We start from the raw sequence: 23,875 nt of genomic DNA, 5'->3' as shown, positions 1-23,875 counted from the left end.
ATTGGTGGATTTTAATGAAACAAGTTCAGATCTAAATAAAAAATCATGTTTTATGTTTATTTCATTAGTAGATCTGATATTTTTATGGTTTTTGGTTTGATTTTCAGTTTTCTTTTGTGTATTAACCATCAATACATATCTGACGTATTGTTTTCTTTTTTTGTTTACTATGAATCTATAGGTTTTCTCTTATTTTTTTGGTTTGATCCAGGAGTACATATATGTTGTACTGGTTGAAACTTCTTCTGATTCTGTTTTTTGGACGCTAAAGGAGGAGTATTTACCGCCTGGTTGGCTCTGTCTGGTACTTTTGTTTGCAGAACTATCCCCTTGATCTGTTTTAGGCAGGCAAATATTTTTCCGGACTTGAATTATAGCAGAATAATAATCTATTCTAAATCAGGTATGTGGTGCATCTGACAATCAAGAACTTCCTCCAAATTTTATAAATCTCAAAAGAGATGTATACACACCAGATGTGATGGCAGCATGTGACTATATGATCGGTATTGGATTAAGTTTCGTTGAAAATTTAAATTTTTCGTTTCTGTTAGTCTGATAATAAAATCAAATACTTAGTTATATTCTGTTTCAGGAAAGATTGGGTATGGAACAGTAAGTGAGGCTCTGTCATACAAGTTGCCTTTCGTATTTGTACGGAGAGACTTCTTTAATGAAGAACCGTTCATTAGAAATATGCTTGAGGTATACAAGTCACTAGCTGATACTTTAGCTCTTTACCCATTTATCACTATAATAGTTGGGATATGTGAGTTTCTGTGGTTGACCTGATCTTTTTTTTCTTTTTTCTTTTTCAAAATAGTATTACCAAAACGGCGTTGAAATGATTAGGAGGGATTTGCTCACAGGACGCTGGGCACCTTACCTTCAGCGTGCAATTAGTTTGAAACCCTGCTATGAAGGAGGGGTTGATGGTGGCAAGGTAATCCTTACTATTCTGGATAAACTATTTAAGAAATACACGACACCTTTGTGCATTTGCAGTTCTTCACTTATGGAACTTGTTAAGAGTCAATTTATCTCTGTTCATACGGCCTTTTGATAAAATCCGTGTTTAGAAATTAACTTGCAATTTGCTCGATCATCGTTTTCCAGTTGATGTATCTCGGACTCCAAGTTGTCACCAATGTATTCTCATCTGAATGATATTTAGTATTTACCTAATTTTTTTAGTTGTTATAGCTGATAGTGGCCTTGTTGATAATTCAGGTGACTGCCCGCATACTACAGGATATGGCTTTTGGAAAGAATAATACTCCGCAAAAGGTAAATCTAGTTTGTCTGTCTTAATTTAAATTTGTAATTTGTAACAGAATCATGCATTTACAGTTTTGAATATTTGTAATCTCGTCTATTTCTGGAAAAAGACTTGTTCGAAATCAGTTACACCCACCAATGTGATCAATCATTAAATTACATTTGGACCATCTTTCCTTACCTAAGAAGATGTAATCTTAATATCCTTTTTTCGTTTGTGCAAAATGTAGTTTAGCGGGGCCAGCAGATTGAGTGATTCCATAGTCCTCGGGTAACATATACGTACTGTTTTCTTTTTTTTGTTTACTATGAATCTATAGGTTTTCTCTTATTTTTTTGGTTTGATCCAGGAGTACATATATGTTGTACTGGTTGAAACTTCTTTTGATTCTGTTTTATTCAGAGTTTTGCCACTTTTTTTGGTTTGATCCATGAGTTCGTATGTGAAATACTGAAGTATGTGCTTTGATTCGGTTATATTCATGGATTCATCACTTCTTGACATGTAATTGAGTTTTTAGTTTATGAATCCGCGGTACGTATATGTTGTACTGATAAAAACTTCTTTTAATTCTGTTTTATTCATAGTTTTGTCACTTTATTTTGGTTTGATCCATGAGTACGTATGCGAAATACTGAAATAGATGCTAGTTTTGTTGTTGTGTTTTAATATTGTTATATTCTGGTCACATTTACAGGTTCAATATGTCCAACGGATACATACTCTATATGTAAGCAGTGAGGCAGATACATACTTAGATTTGTACGTAGTGTAGCAGATATGTACTCAGATTTGTAAGCAGTGTACCAGATATGTACTCAAATTTGTAAGCAGTGTAGACACACACGTTTGGTAGTAATGGGTATTATGGACATTTCCATGTTTTAATTAATTTTGGACCTCCGGATAAAAAAAGATCCGGTTGGACCCTACTATAAATAACTATATGGGCCTAGGACCAAACAAGAAATTTTCCATAACAAAATTGATTCAGCAGTTTTCAGTACGACATATATGTACTGCTGAATCATACAAATTAAGTGATGAATCCATGAGTAAAACAAAACCAAAGCCGATCTAAAACACTAATAAATTTATAAAAAAACTGTAAATCATCAAAATCAGTTGGGAATACATCTATAACGATTACCAAAAAGGAAAAAAAAATATAAAACATCATGAAAATCGATTTGAACCTCATGATTCGGTTGAAAGAACAAATTAAAAAAAAAACTAACAAATAATCAAATAAGATGATTAGAAAGCATACCTGGAACAAACAATCTTCAAAAACCATGTCGAGATTTCGAAGCTGCATCGAGAGGAAAGAGAGAAAAAAATGGATCTGAAAAAATGAGCTCGAGTAGAAATATGAAACTGATTATAAACCTCATAGAGAAGGGTATTTCGGTGATTTTAAAAATGCACAGAAAAGGTCTCGCACGTGTATGGACCAGGGACTAAAAATTTGGGTCCAATTTTATTGTTTTCTTTTTATTATGGACCTCCAGTTACTGGGCTTTAGCGGGTGGACCTGCCACTAACTAAGAACACCATAATAGTACCTATAGGTAATTCCTACTTTTGTTATTAGTTATATTTTCATCACTTTTTGGTAATAGTTATAGATGTATTCCCACTGATTTTGATGATTTACAGTTTTTTATTGATTTATTAGGTTTTAGATCGGCTTTGATTTTGTTTTACTCATGGATTCATCACTTAATTTGTATGATTCAGCAGTACATATATGTCGTACTGAAAACTGCTGAATCAATTTTGTTATTATTTATATTTTCATCACTTTTTTTTGTTTGATCTAGAAGTATATATATGGTATACTAAAATAAAAGTGTTTTGATTATATTTTTTTCGTTGATTCATTAAAATATACTGAAATATGTGTTTTGATTCGGTTATATCTAGAGTTTTTCCACTGGTTTTGGGTTCGATCCATTAATACGTATATGTAATACCGAAATATTTGCTTTGATTATGTTATATTCATAGATTCATCAATTTTTCTTTACATGCAGTTGATTTTTAGTTCATGAATACGCAATAAGTATATGACGTACTGATAGAACTTCTTCTGATTCTGTTTTATTCAGAGTTTTGCCACTTTTTCTGTTTGATCCATGGGTACGTATGCGAAATACTGAAATATGTGCTAGTTTTGTATAGCTTTTTTCTTTGTTTATCACCAGTACATATATGGAGTGCTGAAACAACTGCTTTGATTTTGTTGTATTCACTTAAAGTTATCATCTAGCAGTACATACATCGAATACTGACTTATGAATTCATTGAATTGTTGCAGGTGTTGATATCAGTATGAACGCCCATTTGAATGCAGTGAAACTGATGTTGAAGGTTAAAATCCAGTGACATTGGATCGCCTGAGTGTGAGGTTAAACTGATATGTACTCAAATTCTGTAAGCAATATAACATATATGTACTCAATTTATGTAAGCAGTGCAGCAGACATGTACTCGTATTTATAAGCAATGTAGCAGATATGTACTCGATATAATGAGGTTGTAAGCAGTGCAGCAAATATGTCCTGGAATCAAAATCAGCTAATGTTCCGGCAGGGGTCCTATGTTTTGTTGCTGATAAATCATATTGTATATACGATGTACTGCAGAAAAATCACAGTACATATACGCTGCACTGCTGAACAATCATAACTTAAAAGCAGCACTCCAGATAAAATCGCAGTTCATAAACTATGTATTGACAAGTGGGTGAAGGCAAGTGCATAAAAGCAGTACATAAAAGCATCACTCCAGAGGAAAGGCAAGCTTGAAGTCCAAAATAATTTCTGAATAGGTGAGAATCTTTCTTGTGACTTGCTAACTGAACAAAGAATCCTTAAATTTTACACAATTATTCTTTACAGTTTAAGTTTATTGAGCAAGTGGTCACCATATAAATTGAGTGCATATTTGATGTATTGAGCATGATTATGAAAGATTGTATACGTTAAACTTTGTTAGTTGATATAGTTTTCTAGTGATAAGAAACTAGCAATGTCATTGGTTCTTAAATAATAAAACCACTATTGATATTGAAACTTTAGAAATGTTGGGGATTGGAAATTAATTTTAAATGCCCTTCCACCGAATTGTTGAGCATATTTGTTGCTACCATTTTTTCAAATGGACAGTACCTATGTTTTTTCTAAACCAAATTTAGACGGAACATATCATCTATTCTCTACTGAAAACCCAACTGTCACGTAGAAACATATAGATTTTCTTATCTAAAGGGCAGTTCTTATTTGACAAAGAACCAATTATGGAGCAGGAGAAGAATGGTTAGGTTGTGGATGGGTTTTCCACTAGCAAGGACCACTTCTATTTTGATACATGATTACAATACATATGCGAAATACTGAAATATGTATTGTATTTCTCATTTTTTTACTGCATTCTCATGCATTTATAGTGTGTTTGATGGAGTGCGTAATGAGTGCATTGTATTTTCATTTTTTTATGTATTATGATGATGGAATGAACTAATACTCATTTATATCTATTGTTCATCATGGTCGTGTTAATATTGTTATGTTTTGGTCACATTTACAGGTTCAAGATATTTAGTTCTAATCCAAACACTAGGAAATTTTTAAGTATACCATTTATGTTCTGCAGATTAACTAGTTTTGTTTTTAGTATAACATTTATGTACTGCAAATTCATAGTGTCTAACATACGTAGACTCATATATGTAAGCATAAACATGGATTTTTAATCAGTATGGAAGTTATGTACCGAAAATTCTGAGTCTTTTTCCGGTTTCTATTAGTGTTGCTTTTTAGTTTCTGAGAGTATATCATATATGTACTGTTATATTTTGCAGGTTTATTATCCTCTAGCATATGCTTAGTTTCTGGAGAAGACGTTACACTAGTTCCTGAAGAAGATGTTGCTTCTTGGTCCTCTTCAAATAAGGATAATCTCATGATGTTTGATTTCTTATGATAACACATTTTTTGTTTGGATGAATACATGTTTATACATGTGCATGGTAAAACTAAATCTCATGAGGATCTGCATACTACAAGTCTTATTAATGCATGCATATAATTTCATCTTTTTAGCTTGATTATTTGAACCAATGATAAGTGGTTTATTTCTTATATGTGCGGGTTAGAGAATAGAAAGTTGATTGACTACTATTGTAGGTTTTATCTTGGTTGCAGCATGACTTGCTGAGATAGAGAAACCCAAGTTGCATCTGACATTTAGTGGTCTCTAATACCACCAAAGTATGTCTCATTGGTCTCCATGTATGCATATTGATACTCATTTTTATCTGCTGTTCATCATGGCTGTGTCAATATTGTTAGGTTTTGGTCACATTTACAGGTTCAAGATGTCTAGTTCTAATCTAAACACTAGGAACTTTTTGAATATACCATTTATGTTCTGCAAATTCACATTTACAGGTTCAAGAGTTTAACGCACATAGACTCATATATGTAAGTATAAGCATGGTTTTTTAATCAGTATGTAAGTTATGTACTGAACATTCTGAGTTTTTTTTTTTTCCGGTTTCAATTAGTGTAGATTTTTAGTTTCTGAGGGTATATCATATATGCACTGTTATATTTGCTTTAGTAGCTGAATTTTACATGAAATAATGCTCTGGTGTTGGTTGTTGTCCATGAAAGGCAATCGATACTGCTAAACAAGTTAAACCGGTATTTGGGAAGAGCAATTTCATTGTTTTGGGAACTATAGAAGGGTAACTTGTGAAAATTATGGAGGAAAGCCTTGCATACCTGGAGTTAAAAGTGAATGAAAGTGTTTTCAGTCATTATTTTTCTTTCAGTGCATCCATTATGCACTCACTTTCTCAGTATGTATCAGATGTACTGATTTTTTGGTTGTATGTGAAGTACTTGAAATTAGTATGTAATAAACCAACGCGCCTTGGTTTTTGCTCAAGCTTATGTAATTTTTTATTTATTTCTTTTCATTGCATCTATTGCTAATTTTGAAGTTTCCATTGTACACTTTTTTTTTGTAGTACAACCAATATACATTTTTGTTTTTTTTTTGCAGTACAACCAATATATACTGAATTTAAACTTTTTTGTAGTACAATCAATATATACTCTATTATTTTTGAGTAGAACAAATACTAACTGAATTTAAACCAGTACATGTAATTATAGACTTAAACTAATTAAAGCAGTTCAGCAGATATACACTGAAATTTATCACACACATACATTGAGTGATCACTATAAATTAATGCTCAGATGTAAATTTATTTGAGTTTTAACTGTGTTTTTTATAACCAATATACATTGTAGTATTTTTTTCATAGTACAACTAATATACACTGCTAGTATTGAGCACCTTTACTTCCATAAGAATGTGGCTTTACTTCCATAAGCGTCCAATGCTTGAAGGGAGGTCCGCGAATGACGATGCTTCGTCTATCTTTTGTAATTGCGCATCACTCAAAGTATATCCATTCAATCTCATGTTGGCTACTAAAATATGTAAGTCTTTGAGTCCAGATCTATACAACTTCGTACCAGGTTTTGGCACAACCTTCCCTACAAAAATTTAGCTAATTTTATTTCAGTGTAGCATTTATGCACTGCACAATCATCATGCCTGAAACACAATCATATATGGAAGCATAAATAATGTTACTTAAACACAATAATATATGGAAACATAAACATATTCATCAGTATTGGCCTTATGTACTACATACCCAAGATCATTATCTCATAAACCAACATAATGATTTTATAGTACAAAAGCACTGTTATACCTCAGTACAACATATATGCACTGGTATGCAGTGAAAAGAAGAAAGAAAAAAAACACACCTCATGTCACTTTTGATTGTTATTCAACAGTTTTTGAGTTATGTGTACTGAAAAATCTACATGCAAGAAACACAAACAATCTTATATAGAAGCATAATCAATGTTACATAATCAGTACTGGCCTTATGTGCTGCATACTCATATGCCTAAAACACCCAAATTCACATGTGAAAGCATAATAATGGTTATTATTCAGTATGTGAGTTATGTACTTGATGTTCATAGGGCTTAAATCCAATGAAAGCATGAAATACTTATTTCTTAAGTACTAGAGATATGTAATGGTGGATCATTATCTCATCAACCAAAAATAATAAACAACATATTGATTTTTTTTGAGTATATAAACAATATAGTGATTTTTTACCTCGGTATTGTATATATGTACTGGTGGATCTATGTGTCAGAAAAAAATAAAAACACACCGCGTGTCACTTGATTGTTATTCAATCAGTTTTTGAGTTATGTACCCACAAATCTATATGTCAGAAAACACAAACTACAAACAGAAACACTAAACGCATGTCACTTACGATGATTTTCATCAGATTTTGAGTTATGTACCTCTGATTAAACAGTCAAAATCCAAAAAAAAACATCTTATACGCAGTGATGTATCATACTGGTTAAAATAAATTAGGTTTTTCCCGTACATCATATATGTACTTCTAATTCATACATTTTTCTGCTACTGATTTCGATACTCTTTTTTTGTTTGTTTGTTTTTTGCTCGCTTATTTGGTTTTTTGTGTTGGTGATTCTTCATAATCATCTTTTTCTTATATAGGAGCAGTACTATCTTCGTAGATTTAGAGAAAAAAATCTTGATTCAATACGGAAAATCGAAATCTAGGTTTAGAGTTTAGAGATTTGGTTTCTCAAAGATCGGAATCTAGGTTTTTGGTTTATGATTCCTTGATTGAATCACAAGAATTCTCTTAGAATAGAGAAGGGAAAGGAAAAACGAAGAGAGACGAAGATAGAAGGTGTTTTTGCTAACCAGTGGGTTCGAACTTCGAATAGAGAGAAGACGTTCACACGTATCAGGGAGGGGCAGCCGGATCTTTTCCATCTTGTGGACCTAAGAATAATATTAATTTTCAGTTGGACCCAGGAATAAATAACTATATGGGCATAGGACCAAACAAGAAAATTTCCATAAGGAAATTATCAAGGATGAATTGGGGGCCCTGAAAAAATAATTGGGGACCCCTACCTACAAGACAAAAAAGGTTATGAAATAGTAATTGGGAGTTATCCCTTATCCCCAACTTTTTTAAATGGTTAAACTACCCCAAATCATTAGTGGTAATTAAATTAATTAATTGTTAATTAGTTTAATAAGATTAAAATCAGATTTAGGGATAAAATTTTGATAAAAGAAAAATTGTGTTTTTGTGTTGTGGAGAGGAAGAAGTTGAGTTTTTGGGGATTCCAGTAGAGGAATCATATTGCTCAAAATGAAAGAACCAATCCTCAAAATGAAGAACCCGAAGCTTAAAACAATCAGGTAAACTTCCTATACTCTTCAAATTGTATGAATGATGCCCCAAGTGGTCGATTCATGTACACTATGCAACTACTCAGAGTGAGGGTCGTTAAGTCGAGAGGGTAATAAACGAACGACTCTAAGGAGTCGTCAATTACTTGACACAACCTTTGACGACTCAAACTTGCAACTTTTGCAGGTTATGAAAAATCCTCAACCAAGTGTGATATAATTGACGACTCCAGCTAGTTAGGTCATATAGAGTCGTTAACTTAATATGTTTAGAATCCAACGACTCTAAAACTTTTTACTCTCTCAAGATGTTACTCTTAGGGTCGTTAATTAGGCATTCCTGTATACTGACGACCCTAGCGAGCCATTCCATAGATCAAGGGTCGGCAAGCAAAATTTATAAAACCAAACGACCCTTCAACATCGTTAACGACTTCACATGACGACCCTTTAACATAGTTAACGACTACAACCATTTGACATGACGACCCTTCCTATTTTTTGAACAGGGAACAAATTTTGTATCATATAGAGTCGTTAGAGATTTAGAAATCCCTAGACGACACTATTTTAGGGCAGAAAACCAGGTTTAGGGTCGTTATCTACTACACCCTAATGGTTAACGATTTTTTATCAATTCAACATGCATATCAAAAATCATTAAGCAATAAAAAACCGTGGTTAACGACCCTGGAACTGTAACTGCAATTTTGCAGTTGAAGACCTTTTTTTTTTTAGTTCACTTACGACGATGAATCGGTGAGATTTTTTTTTTCTCAGAAGTCGTTAATGGAATGGGAAACAGCGGGAGAGAGGGAGCGGAGGAGAAGAAGTTATTAGAGAAGGGTAAAATAGTTATTTCACCATCATTTTGAAAGCCCCATATATCTTTTGGTGTGGGTATAAAATGTGTCCCGGCACCCAATTAGTTTCCATGGCCCCCAATTCAGCCTTGGAAATTATCCCGAAAATAGAAACCAGTAAATTATGGAAAATTACCAAATTGTCCCCAATAAATTCTTTCAGCAATATGCTAATTGTCCTGAATCTTTTTTTTTCCAAGATCGGAATTGTCCTGAATTCTTAATTTTCTGATCGGAGTTGTCCTGAATTTCTTAATGGAAAAAAATCAAACAAGAACGGCTGAAGGTGCACTTTTAGTTGATGTTTTGGGGGAATTTGGGGGAAAAGAAGCTATAAAAAAAATGGTAAACCCAACTTCTACATAAAGTTTCCTTGTCTTAAGGCTTAAGCTTGAGAAGTGCATTTCAATACAAACAATGACAACCAGTCTTCAAAAGCTTAGCATTACAGTCAAGATAATCAAAACGTCCAAGCCTGTACTAAGAACAAATTTGTTTGTCAGTAGTAGAACGACTGACGACTACAAATAGGCACTCATGATATTCGACAATCACCATCTTCTTCATCCATCCTCTTCTAAACTCAACCTTAACATCCTCGAGAGAATTCTTCTTCGGAGCTCATGACTACTCCCCAAAACTTCCCTTTCTATTACTTTTCTCCACCACCTCCTCAGTACTACCCAAACCCTCCGTATGTTACGCCGCCACCATCAACTCCATCCTGGTCTGTCACACCACCAAAGCCACCAACTCCAGCAGTCTCACCCCCAGCACCAAAGCGACCTACTCCTCCTACAGTTTCACCACCATCACCAAAGCCGCCAACTCCAATAGTGTCCCCACCACCACGCAAGAAGCCAACTCCACCAATGGCACCACCACCAAAAAAGCCGCCAACTCCAGCAGTGAGAGCACCACCGCCACCCCGTCATTTCAGTCCCCCACCATCTCCCACGATAAAACCGCCACCTCGTCCTCTTGCTCCACCTCCTCCTCATATTGTTCCACCATCACCTGGACCTTCGCACCACACCACAATCATTATTGTATTTGTATCCTTGGGTGGTCTTTTCTTTCTTGCATTCCTCTCAGTAGCTCTGTGTTGCTTTATTAAAAAGAAGAAGAAGAAGATATCTCAAAAATCTGAGATCATAAGCATTGATGGACATAGGAAGGTGCAGGAAAAAATTGTGCCTGGCCCAAATGGTACAGAAGCTGTAATGCTTACCATTGATGAGGATATCCATATTCAGGAAGCAATCAAGAAGAACGAAACAGTTGGTGAAGGTTTACATGCAAAGTCTGTAGAGAGTAACGCAGTCCCCCATGGCAATGGTAATAGCTCTGCAGAAAACACTTCGCGAACTGCTGACGTTGGAGCATCTTCTTCCAATTCTAATCATTAACTTCTCGGCAATTAACCATAAGATTTACGGGTTGAAACATTTGCATGGTTAATGCTTCATCGACTAAGAAGCATTTGTGTTGTGTGATTTCTTGTTCTTTTTTCCTTCCACACTGAAAATAAGTTGTTCGAATAAGGACAATCATTGATTCATTGTACTTGTGATAATTTTTCTTTAAACCCATAACGGGAAATATAAGATGTAAAAAAGAAGTTTGGTGCCATCTGAAATCATATATCAAATGGAGTCACTTACTCATTTTAGTTCACTCAATATAGATTCTAGCCGTAAATCAGATTTTTTTAACAAATCAATTCAAAGAAACTGGTAACAAAGAAGAAAACAATTCATCTGCAGGGTTAAAATTAAGAAATTCACTATTTTAAAAGAAGATTACATCATTGTTAAACATGAAGTGAATATGTTCAATTATTACTTGACTACTGATGCTTTTACCAAATTAGTTGAAGGATCTAATCCTAACCTAGCTTCAGCCAGGTTCATTCCCCCTCTTAGGATCCCGTGCAGAGAAATTATTGCCCATGGGGTTAATGTTCCTTAAAAGGACTGAGAGTCTTAATAATTTTCAGTCTATCAAACAACAGAAAAGAAGTTTCATCTACAGTATCGAGAATAGGAATCTTGATATGTATCATGAGTTATAAGAGTCGTACTACAAGCTCAGATTAATGGAGACAATGGTCTTAATTTCTGGCTCGATAGAGACTAGATTTAATATTCTAAATATCTATTTCACACACTTGGTCATAGACTCATAGTGAGGAGATTAAGGTTGGAGTTCTGTTAGACCAAATACTATCACTTCACTCAAAAACATCTCCAAACCATCAGTTGGTCCCACATGTGATTTGAAATATATTGGAATATGGTAGAGCTGTATTTGGTTCTCCTCTAATAAGTTATCACACGTGTAACATATACTACTATATACTTACAGGTATACAATAAAACTTCCAACGTATGGCAACTCCATCAGGTTGTGTCTCCTTCAGCAGAATAGCTTCGCAGTAGATGAGATCTGAAATTAGAGAACAAAAATACAGTAAGGATAACTTGGTAAGCGCAAAACACATATATATTACATGGGAGAAAATTACAGGTTCTTAATTCTTATGCTGTTGAAGGACGTGACAAAAAAACAACAAAAACTAAAACAAAAAGAGTAGGAGGCATATAAGGATTAAGGACAAAGACTACAAATGGCTAAAGCAATCCATGAAAGGAAAAAAAATTAAGAGTGGAAGGCACATAAAAGAGGACAAGGCTAGCTTCTGATAGTGGATAGCAGAGCATCCTAGATTCTATAAAAACCATAGTAGAGAAATCATAACTATCCAAGATATATAGCTGTGGAAAGAGTTGACATTTCACGAAACTTACATGAATGAGGCAAAGAATAGTATCTCACCGTACTGACACTGAAACATCTCACTAGCATGTTATTCTCAATTTTTAGAACAAATAAAATAGGTCTCTCTGCACGTAAAATGTTGAGGTTGGAAAATGCAATTTGCTAGTCAGGTTTCCTTGTGCATTTGAGTGCAAATTATGACAACTTTCGCACAATTTAGAATGAGAGACGAGAAAGTAAAGACTTGCAGATCTTCCCATCAACGTTCCTCAAGTTTCTTCCAAGTATTTCGTATTAATAGGCACAACCAACAAATACAGCAAACTAACTTCAAACAAAACAAATAGGCACACCCAAAAACATATAGCAAACATCATCTTCTCCTGCTCTACTGAATCTAACCCCTCCATACACACAGACACGCGCCCCACCTCCATTGAAAAGAACGTTCATATTCAGGAAGCAATAAAGAAGAAAGAAATAGTTGCTGAAGGTTCAGGTACCAAGCAGCCTGTGGAGAATAATGAAGGCTCAGGAAGCAATATTTAGATGTTAGGGGATCCTCTCCAAGATCCAATCATTAGCTTCTCAAGATATTCCCTGATTACAAGTTTGCTACTGCATGGTTAGGACTATATCTTTGAAAACACAATGCAAATCATTCTCTTAACGTCTACCGAGTTGTTTTTTGTGATAATTTTCTTATTATTAATCTAAATGGAATCCAAAAATGAACTTCATATGGGCATTGCTTCATCTCCGACCTACCTGGAGTCATCGGACATCCTAACCAAATAAATTGGTAATTTGAAACTTTACATCCAATCCAATCACACCAGATGAAGAACAACCCTAGTAGTTGTGAGCAAAATAATATGAACACCAGAAAAAAAAATTCACAAGCTAAACATTGTTGAGGAAAAATAAACAAACATGACTATGAAGTAGCAAATAAGTGGAAGCGTTATGACTTACAAAGGCACGAGACAATTTTAACTTTTTGAAACTCCGTACTATCTAATCTCCTTAAGAGCAGAGAGGAGGCTCTCACCAAGTTTGCATGAGATGATCTGAAAGTGAATGAAATATATCAGAATAAGCTAATTAATAACAATCACAACTATTAAATGTGTCATTAAGAACTGTAACTGCAGAACAAAGTCAATGACATTGAAGGAAACGTTAAAATGGAGGCTCAGAAGCTACCTTCTCATGTCACGAGATACTACTATCATGTCATACACTCCAAGATTTATCAGTGAGGACATATTGTTCCTCTTCAGATAACCCATTTTTACGGCTTCACTGCAGAACCATTCACTTTGCCCCTTGAAGACGCACTACTAAAGTATCATTGTTTCTGCCATTTTGGTTCAGATTGTAGCTTCATATAGATACAATTACAAGAGAAGCTTCCAAGATGTATTCTGAAAGCAATTTCCTTGGGTATTTTCTCACTTTCCGTTTCACGAAAATGAAACTTTGTCTTCTATAAAAAGTAATCTGATTATTCATAACCTTGAGGCAACATCATTATCTTGCTCATCGTGTCTAATGTCTCATATGCCATTTTCATCTGTGGAAGAGACACGTCACCTTGAAAGAATCTAAAAACCCTATCATTGATATTAATCCAACTGAGACCAGGTGTTTTGACTAAAGCCAACTCCTTCATCCTTGATCGTAATTTACGAACATTATCCCACCTACCAACAGACTCATATATATTAGACAACGCAATATAGTTACTAGAATTACGAGCTTCCAATTCAAAAAGTCGATTAGCTGCAATTTCTCCAATCTCCATATTTTTGTGAATTCTACATGCACCAAGTAGAGCACCCCAAACACTAGCAGCTGCTTCTCCCGGAAAATTCTTTACTAGTTCTAATGCCTCCTCGAGATGTCCAAAACGGCCAAGGAGGTCCACCATACAAGCATAATGCTCCATACCAGGTTTTATTCCAAAATCCGAACTCATTGAATTGAAAATCCTTCGACCTTGATCAATAAGACCAGAGTGGCTACAACTAGAAAGGATAGCTGTGAATGTGACACAATTGGGTTTGAATCCAGCAGCTATCATTTCCTCAAAAAGAATTAATGACTCCTCTCCCTTCCCATTAACTCCATATGAAGATATCAATGTGGTCCAAGTTACAACACTCAAGTCATTCATGTTCTTGAAAACCAGCCGTGAATTGCTTAAGCATCCGCACTTGGCATACATATCAATTATAGCATTCCCAATTGCGATATCCCTACTAAAACGTAGACTCTTAACTACTTGCCCATGAATTTCTTTCCCTTTCATCAAGTCTCCTTCCTTCCCACAGGCAGTCAAAATGCTTGGTATTATCCTCGAATCCATTTTCAATCCTTCCTCCTGCATTCCTTTAAAACAAAATAGTGCCTCTTTTGAGAACCCAGCTCTGGCGAAACCCCCAATCATCGAATTCCAAACAACAACATCCCTAACCACCATTTTCCCAAACAGCCTATTTGCATCAATCAAGTTCTCACATTTAGCATAGAAATCAATTAACGAACTCCTAACAACAACATGGTCTTCAAACCCAAGTTTAATAACCCAAGAATGCATCACCTTACCGATACAAGAATCTCCAGTTCCTGCACAAGCCTTAAAGATAGATGGAAATGTGAAATGATCAGGTCGAAGACCTGTTTCCAAAAACCCATCAAACATCCTTAAAGAATCATGATAAAGAGAATTCTGAACATAAGAAGAGATCAATATGTTCCAGGAGTGCATATTTTTGTCAGTCATTCTATCGAATATGTATTGAGCATAATTAAGGTGGTCATTGCACCTAGAGTAGACTAATATGAGATCAGTTTGGAGAGTGAGGTTTTGATACAAACCATTGATGAGGATTTGAGTGTGGGTTTGCTTAATCTGGTTGATTGCTGACAGAGGAAGACAGTTTCTCAGGATTGAAGACAACCCCACTACTCCCATTGCCTTTGACAGAGGAGACAAATGAGCTGAGCTATCTATCAATGATTTAGAAACTTGTTTTGAGGCATACTGATTTTTCTTTTGAGGCATACCAAATGGTGATAAAATAGGATCACTAGATAAAAACGACCATCACCCCTTATCCATCCATTTTTAATAATTATAAGTATATCCTTGTTTAATTAGTTCTAATAATAACAATTAAATGTTAATGATTATGATTAATTAGTAATGTTAATTCATTGATTAAGTTAAGTTGCTAATGTTATATTAGTAGAGAAATCAAATTTTTTGACAGGAGGAAGAAGAAAAAAAGAAAACTAGGTTTTTGAGATTATTGTGATTCAAAATAGATGATTCCAAATGATGAAGGAGTATCTTTTTTTTTTACTTCTATTCTTCAAAAAAATTGAATGTTTACGATTTTTTTCAGAGTTCAACATTAGATTCGATTGCTATTTTGGAAGCAGAACTTGGCGCGAAGAATAATTCGGCTCCTAGTCTAAAGCCGAACCTTGGGGTTTTGTAAATATATGTGTGGTTCGGCTGATTCGTACTATTATAGATTTCAGCCGAACCTCCTGGTTTAATGAAAATGGCGAGTTTCAGAGAAATGTTCGGCTAACTTATGTTCAGCCGAACCTTGTAGTGCGACTTCCAAAAAAAACTTAGGTTATCATAAGGTTCGGCTGAACACATAGCGAAGTCGAATCAGCCGAGCTTCAATGAATTCAATAACTTAGCCAAGTCAAAGGTTCGGATGAAAACCTAGCAAAGTCGAATTAGCCGAACATAATGTTTCCCTGAACTATATCTTATGTTCGGCTTAAAATTGATATTCCCAGATCAGCCGAACTGATCTTCTGAAAAACAAAAAACGAAGAACAAAGCTAGGTTCGGCTCTAATTTCTCAGCCGAACCCCCTTCTGAATACACTAATTTCATCTAAGAAATCCTATTTTATCAATCAAACGATGTAAAAACAATGAAAAACAAGATGGGTTTGTAGGAATATCTTGTAATATAATTGGAGAGTAATCGAGATTTGGATTTCGCCTTCCAACGTCGCTCAATTGGATTAGCTCTTTACTTTTGTTGAGAACTTGCTTGATTTGTATGGTTAATCGGCGACGAAAAGAAATTTCAACGTTTATACAGGGAATAGTTCGGCTGCGGGAGATGAGAAGAAGAAAGATTGAACTGATTTTGATTAGTTTTAGTTTAGGTTTTTAATTTAGTTGAAGGGTAACCTAGTAATTTCATCACGGCTAGGACACCCCTTATAAACATACCTTAGATGGTATCATCATTTAGTATGCCTAAAAAAAATCAGTATGCTTCAAAACAGGTTTCATGATTTAGGGGAAATTTGTTTGTTGGTCCTATGCCCTTATAGTTATTTATACTAGGTAGGGTCCATCCACATTATAAGTTTACCCGCAGATCCAAAATACTTTAAACAAGGAAAAGACGTAATAAGTTCATGTGTCAAATGTGTTACGATCCAAAATCCACCGATTACACTAACATTAATTAGGTCTTTTGAAACTGATCTTTATCATTTATCGGAGAAAGAAACAAAATCAGAGAAGAACCAAAACAATTATTGTCTTCTCTGATTGATGAAGAGAAATCAGTTCAAAAGTTATTATCGTCTATGATTAAGATTAAACCCAAAAAAAATCTTATTAAATCATATAAACCTAATCAAATCTTCGCTTATACTCAAATATTAGTTCCATTAAACCCAAAATCATTCCAGTAAAACCAAAAATCAACTTCAATAAAGCCAAAAATCACTTCAATAATCGTTAATTTTGCCTATATTGAACTAAAAATCAGTTTCACTTGAAGAACAATGGTGGAAACAAGATTACAAAGTTTCAGAAAGTCGAAAAAACAAACAGTATAATCAACATCTAACATCTCACAAAGAATCAGATCTCCGAAAGCAGTGACTAATAAACGTATATATGTTTCTTTTTAACTCCAGCATTTTATTCTAATTTTTTATGTTCTGTTATGTTCTAAAAGTGTAGATACCATATACTGTGTTGATTTACTCGATTTATGTGATTTTCCATACATGCAAAGGGAGTTTCTAAAATTAAAGATTGCATATACTCTATTGATTATGTTCCATTAAACTCTATTAATTTTTGATGTTCTGTTATTCGATATTAAGAGTGCAAAGGCAGTTTCTAAAACAGTGCACAATATCTGTAGTGATTCAATTTCTTTTACAATCCTAGAGGTGCAGATAGCCTATATTGTGTGGAATTCTAGATGATTGGAAGCGATAAAGCTTAATATGTTATGATGTGACAATGTGGATACCCTATATAGCGTTTTGGAATGTCGTAGAAATCAACATTGTGTTTTGGGTTATGTTCTAATAGTTTTTGAGGTTTACTATCTTTAACAGTGCAGATCACACATATCATAGTTGTGTGTTTATGTTATAGATAGTATGATTCTTCTACATAGGATTCTTTCATTTTTGCCATATTTATGTAGATTGTAAAGGAGATGCTTCTAGATCGACTGGTATAAAACCATGTAGATAAGGTTTTGCTCAACTTTTTACTCTTGTAAGGAAAATAAAAGGATTGAGGAAGGAGGAAAATGCTTCGAGTAAGGAAGATAATGCTTTGCTTTGGTATTGTCGGATGCTCGATTGAGTAAGATAAAGGATGCCAATTTTGGTAAGCTCTTCATGATATTTTTGGATACAAATTACACTCGTTTTCATTGGGAGAAACTAGATGATGCTTTAACAAAGCTTATAAGGTGTTATCAATGGGTAGAAGACAAAAATGTCATACAGTTTGAGTTTCGGTGGAAGGGAAAAGTGCATGTTTTAACTTATACTCCAGAAGAGGTTGGTCTCATACTTGGTTTACCTAGAATATGAGGCAGACCAGAACATGAGTATCTTATGGGTGAGGGTGGATCCAGAACTAGTGAATTTTATAAGAGGATTTTTGGTAGCAACAATATGTCGAAATTATTGATAGAAAATACAATACTGGATCTAGTAAAAAAAAGGATTACAATGAAAATGAAAAGCAAAAGAAGAAAAAGAAAATAGCAGAAAAATAATAATAATAATAATAATAACCATAATAATAATAATATGTACTGAGTGAAGAGAAACAGAAAGAAATGGACATACCCAATACATACACTGTGAGGCTGATTTGCCTATTTATGTGTGTAACGATGTTCTTTACCAAAAAATATGCAAGCTCATTGAATGAGAAATACATAGATTTAGTTCTTGACACTAATAAAGTAAAAGAATTGTCACTGCCTGATTTAATCTATCACAACCTTCGAAAGAAAATATTCAAGAGTCACAACATTCCAACTGTTGTTACTGGTTGTGTTATATATTTGTTGGTGAGATTTGCCTATGATAATACATTTTCCTAATAACATAGATATTGATTGGATTCGAATTCTTAATCATTCTTGTTTGTGTTTCAGTTATGGTATGTTGAGCATGATCATTGTGTTAAACCATTAAATTTACCTGAAGGGAGCAACCTATCAAGGGCATCCAGGTGGAACATCAAAGAAATCGCGATAGAAATTACAAAGGATTTAGAGTTGGCTGAGTACCCAGTAATATCATGGCCCTAATTTTTATCTGTGATATATATATATATATTGTAGAGGTGTATATGTAAACCATTCTCTATATAAAAATAGAGTTTTTTCGAGCGACGTGGTTAATTGGAGCTTCTGGTTGATTCTGACCCCACCATAAATAAATTTTGGTAATATAACAAAATTTGCCAATAAAATTTGAGGAAAATATTTTCGGCCCCGCAATATATTTTTTAGCCAATCATATCCAATAGTTCATTTTACCTAAAATAGTTAAATCTAATAAAGTCTCATATCATTACCAAAAATGTATTTAACACTAAAATTCTTAAATATATCGAATGAAATCACATCAAAATATCATTTTCATCACGATTTCATCATAAAATCAAATCAACTAATAAATTAATTAAAAAAATGTTCAATGTCCAAATTACATTTCTTATAAATATATTAATCATAAGTACATTTCCCAAATATTCTACTACCAATTAAACTAACCTAATTGCAATATACAATTCCAAAGTAAATAAAAAGGTATTGATCAAATTTTGATCAATGATTAAAATTTAAAATCAAAATACATAAAGTTGTAGAAAATTACCTGTAAATATCGGATGCGTACCTCCTCTTCCACAAAGAAAGAAAATGATTCTAATTTTGCCCAATAGTCAAGATACAATCATTAATAGATAATCATAATGAACTAGACATGATATTTAGCAAAACTTTGAATATGAGGAACAAAAAAAAATGTCAGGAAAAACTAAAAGTGCAACCCAATAGAATACAATGAACAGATCTCAATATTTTGATTTATTAATTAATATGGTATACTTCATAAAGAAATAAAAAAAAAATATTGTAAGAAAAAAATTCATATTCCTAAATTTAGGGAATATACTCAATATTTTCGGATAAAAATACCACAACAAATAAGATGTAAATTTTCGGTAAATTTGGGACAAAAATATTGCAGTAACTAAATGCGTCTGTCTTTTAGTTATATTTAGGACAAAACTAACGCAGTAACTAAATGCGTCTATCCAAAAATAGTGAATATTAAATATTTTAAAGATAACATAATTCTTAAGAATCGGTATTGTTTCCTAAATATAGTTATTTTTCATGGAATCTTCGGCCATGGTTACTCCAGAATACTGCAACAAATAAGATGTACATTTTAGAAACCATTCTCACTCCCTGGACATATAGGATATTTTCGTTATTTTTAGAACAAAAATATTGTAATAATTAAATGCGGCTATCCAAAAATACTGGATATCCAATATTAAAGATTACATAACGTTTAAGAATAGGTGTTGTTTCCTAAGTAGAGTTTTTTATTTTACGGAATTTTCGGCCTTGATTACTCCATATATAAAGCTCTCGAACAAATGCCAAACCTAGCTTGCAGGTTGCTTTTTTTTTTAACTAGGTTTTTATATTCTTCTATTTCATGTAGTTTTTGGTTCTTTTTCTTATCCATTTTGTTGTTGTTGTTTGTTTTGCATGTAGTATTGGTTGCAGCACTGGGAGGTCACGGTTCTTTTGAAGATTCTGATGATAATAATGTTGCGGTAGTGGTAATAATAAAATTGCAGTAATGAGAGGTCATGGTTCTTTTAAAGATTTGCGATGGTAACAATGAACTCACACTAGGTATAAAATATTAAATCGTTTTTTTTATTCCAGGGATTTTTCATTTTTTTGGTTTTGCAGTTGGTGATATCTCTTCTCAAAGGGAGATTAGGTGATAAAATTAAACCTTCTTTTTTTCCGTAGGAGTTTTCATTGTTTTATCATACTTCTTATCTATGTTTTTTTACGATTTTTATTTGTGCTATTCTTTTCTTTGATTTTAAACATCCTATTTCACATTGTTTTTGGGTGGGCGATCTATACAGATAATGCAGAGAATTTTTTAAATGATAACCCGACTTCCGATAAGTCAAAGGTGGCGATGATTGTTATCACATTCGAGAGAGGATCATGTAAATACTACATCTCGGCTCATGGCTAGTAGTCTTAGATGATCATGTGTGTATTTTTAAAAGATGCACCAAATACAATTTGACAAGTTAAATTTTCTACTGAGTGGGATATTAAATGGAACGTTTTTCGAGTTACAAATGATTTTATGCTTTGTTTTGTGTTTATTATTTCGATACGTTGTTTCTATTTAATGGAAATGAAATTATAGCAGGACTATGCAGAATAAAAGTTTCATAATAATTCATGTCGATGCTTTTATTTCTTTAAAAGTAATATAGCAAGATACTACGAATTGCATTCCCATGAAATCATTTGATATTGTCCCTTTCATCTGAGATTGGTTTCCCCGCTTCGTATATGAGTTACTATTTGAGTCTAAATATGAATTCGAATACCTACACTAACATGTGCATTACCGGTGGTTGAGTGTAACTCTTACGAAGTAAAGAAAAATAATATTCTTCTGGGTTAGTTCATTGCATGTTTATTTTCCTTTATTTATATTTATTTTATTAGTTCATTTACCTTTGTTGGTTAATTTCAGGGTTGGACCTATGGATGTTGAGGTCAAGCAAACAAAAATTGCTAATCAGAGAAAATGGACCAGGAAACCAACAACAACGAACGCCCTGAAAATGTATATTTTCGAATTAGTTTTTCACATTGTACTGTGGGAAGCACTTTTTTTTGTCTCTTTTTTCGTTTTGTATTTATTTGTAGTTTTCCCGATAGTATATATCTGGGAGTTTGATAAAGCCTTTCGTTTTACCAATATGAGAATTTGGTATATATAATTTTTTACATGTCTAAAAACGAAAAAAAGAATTTTTTTGCGAGACATGCATATTTTAGTCAATGGATTCAGAATTGATGAAGTGACTGCTAAAAGGATATCTATCTAAACTTTAGCGTGTCTTGAAACAACTCTAAGTATTATGAGTACAACATTGCCTATATTAGGTTTAGATACATACTTCTTGAAGAAGATATAACCCTTGATTTAATTGAACGTGTGAAGGTGTCAAGTATACAACATTGCCTATATTAGGTTTAGATACATACTTCATGAAGAAGATACCACATCGCCTATATTGGTTGAAAAAATACTGGACGTGTGAAGGTATCAAGTATTCATAAAAATTGAGGAAATATGAATCCATTGGAAAGTTTTTTTTTTTTTTTTTGCAAGTCCAGGATGCACAGAAGTTTAAAAAATTAAACTCATGTTCGTCATTATATCTTGGGTATTTCCTTTACATGCATGTCCAATCCCAACTTTCGCCCCATTGGTTTTATTCCGTTTTTAGAAAAGAGGCGTTATTCACAGAGGTAATATGTAATAGATTATTGAATTCTCTATTATTAGTTATGTCAAGAATTTGAGATCGGTCGTGGAGATCATCATCGTCTTCTAAAAACTATCATACTATTTATTTCTCGCGTAAAAAAGCGAGGGCCTATTGCAGCTATCTATAAGAATTTTCAATTAGGAGGTCATGCTAATTGCATGTTAGTTCTTTATAAAAAAAAATTAAAATTTATTGCAAGTGCCATGAAACATGCTAGAATATTTTTAAGACGCTTGGGATGGATTAGGTAGAATGATATTCTTATTTCATTTCCAAAAAAGAGGATTATGGTTGAGAATGACAGAACATGTCAATGCATGGACACACACCATTTGTAGGTCAAATTGTATTGTCGTGGCGTTCTGGCAGAACATGAATACTTGATTCCTAGGTATTAGTTGTCCCATTTATAAAAAAGTTTGACGCTTTTACACGCATATTACACATATAATATGTTGAGAACCAACAAAAAGAGAACTGATAGATAATTTTACTTCAGAAAATAGAAAAATATATGTAGGATCTCATTCCAACTTCGAAAAATAAGATCTCGATGACATCAAGTTTTTAAAGCGATACTGGGTTTGAGAGTACATAATTTTGGCACTTCTTTTACATTATGAAACCTTTCTTGGTTTTACCACCTCGAGCTAAAAGTTAAATTCAAGGATGCTGACATTTTTTACATTTTAAAGGATAAATATCCTAGGATTTCCAAGATCTGTTCAATGAAGTATCCATAAGTTATATGAAAACTGAAGGTGTTCGGAATACCGGTTTTTCTCAAATATTAAACCTAGCTGACTCCATAAATTTTCTGGAATTATGGCACGAGCTAACAAACAATCAGTTGCGGACTGGTAAAGAGGATTCGATGGTAGAGTATAAATCAGGTGATCCGTGGTCAGTTTTCTATAAAGCGGACAGGGAGAAGGAGGACTCATTTTCTTATAAGTCACTTAACTGGTTAAAATCTATTCCACCTAGAGTTGCATTCTTTGTATGCTCAGTTATGCTCCATCAAGAATGACGTTTCGAAGGAGAGGTATTTGATCATTTGGGTTTTATCCTATGCTCCAATATTACAATTGCATATATACACTCACTTGATGTATATATAATCACTTATTTGAATCCTAACTTTTTGTTTCCCCAAACTGAAATACACACTATAATATATATGAAGTATTGGATGTCACTAATGGAGTAGCTCATCTAATTGTGGAGTGTCAAGTTAAATTAAGGTTTGAGTTTTTATATATACCCCAACGATTTCGGTTTCTTGCAAAGACGTAAAAGTATTGCACATGGCCAGGATTTAGTAGCATAAGAAATATGAAGGATCCAAAGCCATCGAGACAGTAGATAATGATACTATATGGAGATTTTCATTTCTTCTTTCACTCTAAACTGCAGTGTCTCCCTTGGAGCTCATATTTGTGTTTGCCATTTAATTTTGGTTATCTTATTTTCTTGCACACCTACTCGGATATTAGCTTATTGATTTTTTATTTGTAACATATGTATCATGCTTACTGATATGTTACCGATTTCTATTATGTTTTTGTAACAAGGGCATTCAATATTCCACAAGCAAGATACAAACCCGTGCATCGCACGGGTGAGAAACTAGTACTGATAAAAAATGTGTGTTCGT

The 23,875-nt window shown here is 33.5% G+C and overlaps 3 protein-coding genes and 1 long non-coding RNA gene across 7 annotated transcripts; 3 read left to right on the top strand and 1 right to left on the bottom strand.

The window, feature by feature from the left end:
* Positions 1-442: 442 nt before the first annotated feature.
* Positions 443-1,553, top strand: LOC113279916 (L-arabinokinase-like). Its single transcript, XM_026528559.1, has 5 exons — positions 443-506; positions 596-705; positions 824-943; positions 1,231-1,287; positions 1,509-1,553. Exons 1-5 carry the CDS (start codon positions 482-484, stop codon positions 1,551-1,553), a joined length of 357 nt encoding a protein of 118 aa, XP_026384344.1. The 5' UTR covers positions 443-481.
* Positions 1,554-10,124: 8,571 nt separating this feature from the next.
* Positions 10,125-10,910, top strand: LOC113279915 (extensin-like). The gene has a single exon (XM_026528558.1). The coding sequence runs from the start codon at positions 10,125-10,127 to the stop codon at positions 10,908-10,910; it is 786 nt and encodes a 261-aa protein (XP_026384343.1).
* Positions 10,888-15,285, bottom strand: LOC113283317 (pentatricopeptide repeat-containing protein At3g57430, chloroplastic-like). 2 transcript variants are annotated; one of them, XM_026532538.1, is made up of 5 exons: positions 13,489-15,285; positions 13,258-13,352; positions 13,051-13,134; positions 11,867-11,949; positions 10,888-11,022 (listed from the first exon to the last, which is right to left on the bottom strand). In XM_026532538.1, exon 1 carries the CDS (start codon positions 15,260-15,262, stop codon positions 13,790-13,792), a length of 1,473 nt encoding a protein of 490 aa, XP_026388323.1. In that variant the 5' UTR covers positions 15,263-15,285; the 3' UTR covers positions 10,888-11,022; positions 11,867-11,949; positions 13,051-13,134; positions 13,258-13,352; positions 13,489-13,789. The 2 variants fall into 2 exon arrangements, with proteins under 2 accessions (XP_026388323.1, XP_026388322.1); XM_026532537.1 differs by lacking the exon at positions 13,051-13,134.
* A 5,049-nt stretch (positions 15,286-20,334) lies between these two features.
* LOC113278011 lies at positions 20,335-21,725 on the top strand. Of its 3 annotated transcripts, none has more exons than XR_003325263.1 (3): positions 20,335-20,536; positions 20,782-20,868; positions 21,414-21,725. It is a non-coding gene; the product is annotated as an uncharacterized LOC113278011 (long non-coding RNA). The 3 variants fall into 3 exon arrangements; XR_003325265.1 differs by having other exon boundaries at positions 20,335-20,627; XR_003325264.1 differs by lacking the exon at positions 20,782-20,868.
* The last annotated feature ends 2,150 nt before the right edge of the window (positions 21,726-23,875 follow it).

This window comes from Papaver somniferum, chromosome 5 (genome assembly GCF_003573695.1).
Source record: "Papaver somniferum cultivar HN1 chromosome 5, ASM357369v1, whole genome shotgun sequence".
Lineage (NCBI taxonomy): Eukaryota > Viridiplantae > Streptophyta > Magnoliopsida > Ranunculales > Papaveraceae > Papaver > Papaver somniferum.
This window is presented reverse-complemented; position numbering and strand designations above follow the sequence as displayed.

What these genes read in the sequence shown, in the direction of transcription:
- LOC113279916 (XM_026528559.1), top strand. Translation starts at nt 482, where the DNA reads ATGGCAGCATGTGACTATATGATCG. An exon ending in GAGGGGTTGATGGTGGCAAG is followed by an intron (nt 944 to 1,230) that starts GTAATCCTTACT and finishes TTGATAATTCAG; the next exon opens with GTGACTGCCCGCATACTACA. An exon ending in AGAATAATACTCCGCAAAAG is followed by an intron (nt 1,288 to 1,508) that starts GTAAATCTAGTT and finishes TGCAAAATGTAG; the next exon opens with TTTAGCGGGGCCAGCAGATT.
- LOC113279915 (XM_026528558.1), top strand. Translation starts at nt 10,125, where the DNA reads ATGACTACTCCCCAAAACTTCCCTTTCTATTACTTTTCTCCACCACCT.
- LOC113283317 (XM_026532538.1), bottom strand. Translation starts at nt 15,262, where the DNA reads ATGGGAGTAGTGGGGTTGTCTTCAATCCTGAGAAACTGTCTTCCTCTG.